Here is a 9730-nt window from a genome sequence, read left to right as displayed (position 1 = left end):
ATGTAATATAGTATTGGCCATACTATATGATGTATTGCTTGTCTTTGTTTAATAATACAGAAGACAAAGACCTTAAAAAATAATCGCATATCGCATCGCAATCGCAATATTGGGGCAAAAAATCGCAATTAGATTATTTTCCATAATCGTTCAGCCCTAGTGGGAATCACCAAACATCCCACGATACGATATTATCACAATACTTAACGCACGATACGATATTATTGCAATTTTTAAAAAATATTTTGCGATATTCAGATTCTGTACATAAAGGTAAACTTTATCAATATTCATTTGATCTAATATCAAAGTCTCGCACTCAGTCTTTCTCTCATTTCAGTCAGTTTTATTGTTGACAAACTGAACGGTTTGTGCCACAGTCTAGTCCAACTTAACTGAATGCAACCATCTGGTACAATTATAGCTATTCTGAACTATGCAATATGAAAACTATGCAGCCCCTTCAGCAACTGAAGAATTTGAAAGTAAATTAAAACAAAATATAATTTTACATTAAATAAAAGTTTTAAACTTAATTAAAATAAAACATGTCTTAAATTAAAATAAGTAAACTGTCATGTTTATTGCTGCCAAAAAAACCACATTTGGACAGTGAAGGAACGTCAGGATTCTTGCTCAGAAAAAGGATCAACATGCTCTGAAGTCAGAGTTCCAGTCCACAAAAACTTTTTTTGTAACAAAATATCGATTTCTGCTGTCCCTGTATTGATACATTATTAGCAAAGAAAATATCACGATACTACACAATATCGATTTTTTTTGTGCCTTCTTATTTGATGCAGAACAGCTGATTGTTCTGTAAATAATTTTAAATGGTTACATAAAAAACGTCTGAGCCTTGGCTGTATTTTTAGGTAAATAATACCAAATAACTTTGTTGTTTGCAAAAATTTCTGTTTGCATTTCAAGTTATCAAAATGATTCGTTAAACATGTTTTTGGTTTTTACAGTCAAAAATATCACTTTCTACTCATATTTTAAATTTTGTCTGAATTTAGATAAATTGTGCTGATACAGTTTGTCAACAGGAGAAGAATATCTCTAACAAGTTGATTTGTTCACATTGTCACATCTTAATTTTTAAGTGAAATGTGCATTTTGAGTTTATACATTATGTATATAAGGCGACCGTTTCCTTTTGCAGTATTTTTGTGTGGTTCGTTTTTCTATTTCTCAACAAAAGGTGAACAAAGGTGTTTAAGTTCACCGAGGATGGTTTGTTTTAATTTTCACATGGTCTTACTGAAGTGATGCGAATTGAAACATGCATTCTTTTTTTTCGGGGGGGCATGTGCTGGAAAAGCTTGAAAAGGGACCTTGAAAGTGCTTAAAAAGTGCTTGAATTTGACCCTAAAAAAGGCCTATGAACCCTGTATCTGCTTCACTCACATTATGGTGATAATCATCTGCAAGTGGTTGCTGCATTAGGTGATTTCCAATAGGGGGCAGCAAAGTCTACATATTTTCAGATTGTCCACATGGTGGCTTTAAAGATTCGGTGCTTTATTATTTTTGTTTTTCCTTTTTTCTTTTTGTCATTCAGGCGCTCCAGGCTGCTTTTAATCTGCCCACCAATGTGGACCAAGCCGAGGCTCAGAGTCGCTGGCAGGATGCTCACCTCAACCCAGACCAGAGAGACTTCATCACGGCCGACCACAAGTTCAAAGAAGTGGCAAACCAAGTCAACAATGATATCAACAAGGTAACCTGTCACTGCTGTTTCAGAGCCACGTTGTTCGTCCTTTGTTTGCTTTAAGAATAGAAGGTTTAATGGTCCAGTCACACGTCTGTGTCGATGCAGAGGAAGCGTCTAAAGAAACTCATTTGATTTGTTTCTGAATGTGTAAAAATGTATGTCAGAAAACGTCTAATCTCATCCTGTATATCAGATCAGTTGATTTATTGTTGGGCTCTAGTGTTGTCATGATTGGTTATTGAGACTGGTTTTTTTTTCGTTTTTTTGTTTTTATACATTTTATTTTCAGTCACAGCAGCATGTTAACAACAAAACATTGAACATACAGTAGTTTGCCGTTCAGTATTTACAATACCCCAAAAGATAACAGAAATAGAGAAGGAAAAAACAAACAAACAAACCAAAGAAACCCCTACAAAACAACAAAAAACAAACAAACAACAACAAACAAATAGAAAAATAAAATGTATAAGGGACATTCAGCATACAGTTAGCTATGATAGCAATACAGAGATATGGTATCTGGTCATGATAAGGTGGTCATTTTAAATGTTTCCATGTACATCAGGAATGGCTGCCATGCCTTAAGAAATTTGGTGGTTGAACCTGCCAGTGTATATCTCGTCTTTTCTAAATGTAAAAACCTCATGAGCTCCGCAAGCCACTGTTCATGTGTGGGAGGAGCTTCCTGCTTCCATCTTAAAAGTATAAGGCGCCTTGCGATAAGTGAAGCAAAGGCAATAGAATTCGAATGGTTATTGAGACTGTTTTTAACAACATTATAGATTTATCCATTTTAATTGCATCTTCTAAAGCATTAGATCGTTCCTTTCTATAACTCAGACACCCTCAGACAGGTTTCACTCCGTGTTTGGTTTAATGCAGTGTGCACGTTGTTTTGTATGCTGGTTAGGTATGTATGCCAGTTGGACTACACACCTCTTTCCCAGACAACAACCTCCAGCTGATGGTCCAATCAGGAGCCAAGGGGTCTACAGTGAACACCATGCAGGTACGGCCCTCCCCCTCGCTCTCACATTCACCTTGGCTTTCCTTTTGATTTGATAGTGTTAAGCTACAGATGTCCTGACCTGTGTGTTGGTGTGTGTTTCAGATTTCCTGTCTGCTTGGTCAGATTGAGTTGGAGGGCCGTAGGCCTCCACTGATGCCCTCTGGGAAATTCTTGCCGTGCTTCCAGCCCTACGACCCTGCGCCCGGTGCTGGAGGCTTTGTTTCTGGAAGATTCCTCACAGGCATCAAACCACAGGTAACGTTTAAAAGTCACTTTTACATGATAGCTCCTTTTGTGCGGCCAGGTGAAGTTTTTTTTTTTATAACGTTACTTAAGGAGGTAGACTTTGATATTTTGAACATTTAGCTGTCTTGTAGATTTAGATACATCCACACTCAAACGTTTAAGACGGCTTGAAAAATGGCAAAAAATCATATTTTCATTTTCGTACACCCCCCAAAACAGAAATCAAAGTTGAGACATGAACTCAGTGATGAGGAGCTTCATTGTTATTATTGATCACTTCAAAAATTCGTTGCGGCATGCTTGATGTAAGCGTTTCCATGAGGTGAGCGAAGTTTCTCCAAGTGGTGAAGACGGCCACACGAAGGGCGTCTGCTGTCTGGAACTGTCGTCCGTTTCTGTAAACTTGCCATCCATCCCCAAAGGTTCTCAGTTGGATTTAGATCAGAGGAACACGCAGGATGGTCCAAAAGAGTGATGTTACTCTCCTGAAAGAACATTGTGTACTGTAGCGTTGTCCTGTTGAAAAACCCAGGCGTTACCACACAGACGAGGGTCACATAAGAGAAGAAAACTCTCTGCCACCTTTCAGTGTTGCATGTTTGGTCCAAACGGTTGATTCTGTGGCGTCCAAGGAGACGAGGCCTTTGAAGACGTTTGTTTTTGAAGCCCTTCAGTCTCAGATGCCATCTGATGGTTATAGGGCTGCAGTCGGCACCAGTAACGGCCTTAATCTGGGTCGAGGATCGTCCAGTGTCTTGATGGACAGCCAATTGGATCCTCCGGCTCAGTGCTGGTGAATTTTTTTGGGGTCTTCCACTTGAGGTTTTTGTTCCATAACCCTCAGGATCATTTAAGAAATTACTTACCTCAGCCGTGATGGCGTGCTGTGAGAGACCCTATGCATTGAGGGTGGCTCACACTCATACCATAAAAGAACCACTGGAGTTCAACCCACCGAGACCACTTCCTGTAAAGGATCCCAATGCGGTTGTTCTCATTTTATGCTCTATAGAGAGAGCTAAACCTCACTGCTAAGAGCAGCTCCTTAGAGTTCAGGTTTGCTGCTGATGGTTTTTTTAAAGTAAACTCTGCTTCTGTTGGGCACAGTTGAAAGATAATAAAGGCAAATATGAGGCACCTGATCAGAGTCTGGAGTGGCACAGCACAGGATTTGAATACTTTCTTCCTTTATGATGCATTTCTTTCATCCTCAGGAGTTTTTCTTCCACTGCATGGCTGGCAGAGAAGGACTGGTCGACACGGCCGTGAAAACATCCAGATCAGGATATCTGCAGAGGTAACAAAAGTTTTACTAACACAAGCCCCAAAAAACACAGAAATGCTCCCCGTGTCTGTCTGTGGCAAGAAATGCAAATATTATACGAATTTTACTCACTGTTGTTTTGGCTGGCAATGAGTGCTGTGCAAATGAAACATTATTCAAATCTGAGTTCACAGGATTTCTGAACAGCATTCATATGTGCACTGCTGTGAGCTTTGTAAATCTCTTTGCATGCCAGCGTGGTCGGATAAAGCATTAGTCTTCGTTTTGGAGTGAACACAAACAGTAACCAGAAACCCTGTTTTGATATGAGATTGAGAAGCAAGTTGATTTGATTTCAGAGGGAAATGTTGCTTCCATGTGGCAATGTGTGGAAGTGAGCAGCAGAGAATATCAAACGCAGGTGTTTCAAACACAATGTAAGGTCATTAATATGGCAAATCTGCCCCTCTGCCTTCTTCAAACCATTTCCTCTGCAGATGTGTCATAAAACATCTGGAGGGTTTGGTAGTGCAGTACGACCTGACGGTAAGAGACAGCGATGGCTCTGTGGTCCAGTTCCTGTACGGCGAGGACGGACTAGATATCCCCAAAACTCAGTTCCTGCAACCAAGACAGTTCCCCTTCATAGAAGACAACTATGAGGTACGAACACAGCGAGGATGTGAATGGTATTCTGAGACTGTCCACATATCAAGGTAGTGCTGCAAAGCTAAACTTTACCAGCCATGGCTGATGATACACGCATGGCTGGCTCAGTGTTTCATCAACTGCGTACTGTCTGCGTACAGCTCAGCAAGTTATTAAAAGCTTTCGATGGTAAACAACTTGTTAACCGCAACCATAACTTTGCACACAAACCATTTGTTGATTCACAGCCACATTACAGCTCCCTGTGATAGTGCTGTGGAAGATCGCAGCCAAATTCAGTGCTTCCCCCCTCTGTGGTTGGTACTGCTATAGTGAAGGAGCAGGTCATGGGCCTCGGTGGGGGATAAATATGTACTGCATACAAGCACATTAGTGCTCAGCAACTCAGATAATACTGTGCAGTTTCCATGACGATTTGTTGTATTAGCCCAGCTGTTAACAAAACTATAAATATTTGTTAACTGTTAGCTTAGTTTAGCATGAAGCTACAAAAAGAAAGCTAAGCCACATTAATCTGAATGCGCCCAGACTATGGCGTTATTATTTTAGTGCCTCTATTCTGAGCGCATGTAAAAATATTTGCAAGTGCAAATGTTGCATTTTGAGAAGAAAGTAATTTTGAGCTAAGAAAAGTTTAATTTGAGCAAACAAAATTCATTGCTGCGTGCAAGAAGTCTGTTTCAGTGTTTGCTAATATCCATATACATATGCAATAACAGCCCCTCGCGCTCAGATCTCTGCTCTGTGTGCTCACAGACATCTGCACACCTGCTCTCAGTGTGTCGCTCGCGCTCTCAGCAGCTTTCCTCCGTGCACGCTCAACTCTTTCTGTACGCCGTTATAAGTGTGCCACAAAACCAACCAATCACAGACTTGTGATTGGTTGGTTTTGTGGCAGATATATATTACATATATATATTATCCATATGCACACACATTATTGTGTGTGTATATGGATAATAGCAAACACTCAAATACATTTGCACATAGAAATGAATTTTGTTTGCTCAAATTAAACTTTTCTTTATGCAAAATAATTTTCTTCTCAAAATGCAAAATTTGCACGTGCGCTCAGAATAGAGGCAGAAAATAACGCCAAAGCAGACAGGAACTGATTTGTTTATTGCGCCATTCTTTCAAGCTAATGCTTGGCAGACTCCGGTTGCCTAGGTAACCTTCTACTATATTTTCTAACCTGTCATGTGTGATTATCCTGCGCTCACATTGGTAGTCACCATGTATATTGGGAGTAAATGTCAATGGTCTCTGGTCAACACATCTGTCTGAAATTGCTTCTTACGTGGACAAAGCTTTAAGGAGCCTCCACCATAAGAAGTGATTTGCAGCACAAAGTCAGTGACCTCCAGAAATGACGAGCGAATAAACAGCTGGCGGGTCCCGAGATACACTTTCCTCACTTTCGAGGCGATAAGTTGAAGCGGCTACAAACGCGTGTGCCGGATTTTGGTTATTTAGATATAACAGGATAGTAAAATTGTCAGAGTGACAAATATACCAAGGCAGCTGGTGCTTGAATGTCTGCCGGCGAGCAACAATAAGTGACAGTGATGTGCAAAGAGCAAATGACTTCCTGTGTACAATGCCAGTTTGAATGAAGGAGACGTGTGTTTCCTTCCTGCCAGGTCATCAGGAGGTCGCAGGGCCTGGATGAGATTTTAGCACGTTTAGACCCTCAAAGTGCCACTAAGCACTTTGCTGCCATCCAGCGCTGGAAAGCAAAGAGAGAGTTAGCATGTCCACGGAGTGGTATGTAAAAATGTTTGTCTTTGCAGGGAAATTATTTCCCACATATTTGCCCGAATGATATTTTCGAGATGCACTGAGTGTAAAATCTTGGACCAGTGCTGATGGTTGACATGTCTGTCCAACTCTTTCCAATCACACAGTTTGATTGTAAAACTTTTCTTTTTGTATGAAAAAGTAAAAAATTGTCTAAATTACCACTTTGAACTGTTGTAGGTCGAAGCAGCAACTTCATCGGGAGAGTCCAGTGAATAGTTGCATGCATATTTGTGCATTGCCTCTGTAACTAATGTTTCTGTTTCTGTGTTTTCATCTCTGCCAGGAGCGTTTTTGCTTTTTTCCCAGAAGAAGTTGGGAAAATTAAAAAAGACTGATGAAGTAGAGGCCGACTGTGGCAGAAATCCTGCTGTGCTGCAGGTACGTTTGCTCTTCCTCAGCACATATTGTATAACGTGAACTCCTGACCTCCAATGTAGTCGAAATAAACAGCGTACTGAATTCTGTTCACTTCACAGCTTGTACAACAGTGGCACACTCTGGATGAAGCTAGCAGATCCAAATACTGCAGGAAGTCCTCCTGCTGCCCGGAGCCATCGCTGGGCCTGTTTAGGCCTGATGTCTGCTTTGGATCAATCTCTGAAAACTTTCATGGCATCACAGAGAAATACCTGCAGAGCAGAGACACTGCGAACCAAGACAGACTGGACACACACAGGTATTCAGTGTCTGAGTATTCAAATGGGGACAAATACCTATTACAGTTTTAGAGAATGCCTGTGCTTTGCTGATCAAAAGCACTTCATTTAATGATCATGAACTAGTGTGAGCACATCTAAAAGCAGAGAAACATCATAGCAAAGGAATGCAATGTTCATAGAAACCGCAAAAACCCCCAAGAGCGACATCGTAGACTCTACAGTCTTCAGTTACCATGTTAAAGTTCATGAGAGTTCAGATAGAAACATACTAAAAGGCTTGTTTGGCTCTTCTCTCTACAAAAGAACCACATCATTGGTTAGCAAAGCTGCATCTGCACAAATGCCACACATCATATCAGGACAAGCATCAGACAAAGTGTTGGAGCGGTGATCATTTCCAGTTGCAGCCACAGGACCTGGACACCTTGCAGTGATCGAGCTGACCACAAACTGTGTATACAAAGTGCTCTTAGAGGGTTAGGCTGACAGTTTGGCCAAAATAGGGTTATGCAACAGAGCAGCATTCAGAGCACAGCAGCAAATCTAAAAGAGAGCAGCTGAAAAAAGATAAAGTGCTGGTAAGCGCTCAAAGTCCACATGAGTCTGCCTGAAACTTACAAGAGCTGTGTGTAAACAAATGCCAAATACCAGCAAAGTAAGGTTGCCAAGAGGAGTGGTCCAAATATTTCTACACAGTAATGTGAAAGCCTGATAAAACTGTTCCTGTTAAAGAGGGATGCACAGAGTCCTGGGAAAACCTGATCGAAAAGAAAGATCCCAGAAGTGCATTTCTAATTAAACGAAGGACGAGAACCACCAAATAAAGTGATGACAGCACGTGTGAATGAAAACTGAGAGCTTTCTTTGTGTAATTCGAGGCTAAATATAGACAAAGGGGTTTTTACGCTCATGTACCTAGAACAGCTGGAAACAGCTGGGACAGATGATACTTGTGCAGGCTATAACTTTCTGTTTTTGTCCTCAGCCTTCGCCAGCTGCTGCATTATAAGTGGCAGCGTTCGCTGTGTGACCCAGGTGAAGCTGTGGGTCTGCTGGCAGCTCAGTCCATAGGTGAGCCCTCCACCCAGATGACTCTCAACACCTTCCACTTTGCTGGCAGAGGAGAGATGAACGTCACTTTGGGAATACCTCGGTAATGACTCGTCCTCATCGCAAATGTGGGGGCACAACAGTGTCATAGTGCCGTTAAAAGAGTCTTTGCACACTTTAATAAGCTTTTGCACTTGGTTGATTCAAAAGAAGTGTGGGCCGAAGGAAGCATGAGGTGCTGGTTGAACCAGTCGAACAACAATACAGCGGCTTGAAAAAATAGAATTACGGACAAAATTGCACACTCATTAATGAAATTGAGGAGTGGGCCAACACGTTACAGTTGTTTCCAGTTAGCTGTGTCTGTAAAGGGTTTTGTTAGGGGTGAACAGTTATCAAACACTCAGGTGAAGAAATGACACTCAGACAGTTCAGCAGGTAACGTGCACGGGTGAGAGCCCAACAAGACTCACACACCCCACACTTGTCTTGCATCTTTATTTATACACTCAGTATAGTGATGTCACATGGCAAAGCAAAGATAAAACAGGAACTTAGCTGCACGCTCTTCACTCGTGGGGAGAGAACATGCAGTTTCTGGAACTTAATCTAACAATAACATCTTGTTTTCACAACTCATTGTGGTGTTGTGATGTGACTGTTCAGAGAGTTCATGATAGAAAGACCTTTGCATAAGCAGAAATATTAAACACTTATCAGTATATCACTCAGTTGCATTTCATGACAATAAAACTTAAAAATCCTCTAACAGGTTTGGATCTCAATCAGACCCTTAAAATGATTTTAATGGTAAACTGTATTTTTAGTTCATACTCACATTAAGGTTGGGTGGCACTACGTGTGCAGCGGGTTGCTGGCAGCATCCCTGTGTCAGAGGCTTTTGTTTTGTCTGTCAAAGCCTTCCACTATACCTTCCCTCAGTTTCTCATTTTTTGTGTGTCCTCCTCAAAGTCTGAGAGAGATCCTGATGGTGGCCAGCGCCAACATTAAAACCCCCATGATGAGCGTTCCAGTGCTCAACAACAAGAGAGCTTTGAAGAGGGTGAAAGTGCTTCGTAAGAAGTTGGCCCGGGTGTGCCTAGCTGAGGTAGGAATCACTTCTCTTGCACGTCTGATTTGCTTATTTATTCACCTTCCCAATTTTCACTCCCTCTAATCTTTATTGCCTGGCACATGTTCCCTGATCCTGCCTGTCATTAACTGTGGCTGCATGTGAGGAATGAGCGGGAGGAACTCACTGTGTGTGTGTGTGTGTGTGTGTGTGTGTGTGTGTGTGTGTGTGTGTGTGT

General features: G+C 41.4%; 1 protein-coding gene across 2 annotated transcripts in view; it reads left to right on the top strand.

Annotated features, from left to right (window-relative positions):
• Positions 1-9730, top strand: part of polr1a (RNA polymerase I subunit A) — a 36701-nt gene that overhangs the window by 10984 nt on the left and 15987 nt on the right. For both annotated transcript variants that reach the window (XM_013908293.1, XM_005719411.2), the window contains exons 21-30: positions 1565-1723; positions 2631-2729; positions 2832-2984; positions 4190-4272; positions 4737-4902; positions 6552-6675; positions 6995-7089; positions 7188-7387; positions 8356-8523; positions 9393-9528. In XM_013908293.1, the coding sequence (XP_013763747.1) occupies positions 1565-1723; positions 2631-2729; positions 2832-2984; positions 4190-4272; positions 4737-4902; positions 6552-6675; positions 6995-7089; positions 7188-7387; positions 8356-8523; positions 9393-9528 (1383 nt within the window). The remainder of the gene's footprint in view (positions 1-1564; positions 1724-2630; positions 2730-2831; positions 2985-4189; positions 4273-4736; positions 4903-6551; positions 6676-6994; positions 7090-7187; positions 7388-8355; positions 8524-9392; positions 9529-9730) is intronic.

The sequence above is a fragment of the Pundamilia nyererei genome, unplaced genomic scaffold, assembly GCF_000239375.1.
Source record: "Pundamilia nyererei isolate P.nyererei 1_Seehausen unplaced genomic scaffold, PunNye1.0 scaffold00001, whole genome shotgun sequence".
In the NCBI taxonomy this organism is placed as follows: domain Eukaryota; kingdom Metazoa; phylum Chordata; class Actinopteri; order Cichliformes; family Cichlidae; genus Pundamilia; species Pundamilia nyererei.
This window is presented reverse-complemented; position numbering and strand designations above follow the sequence as displayed.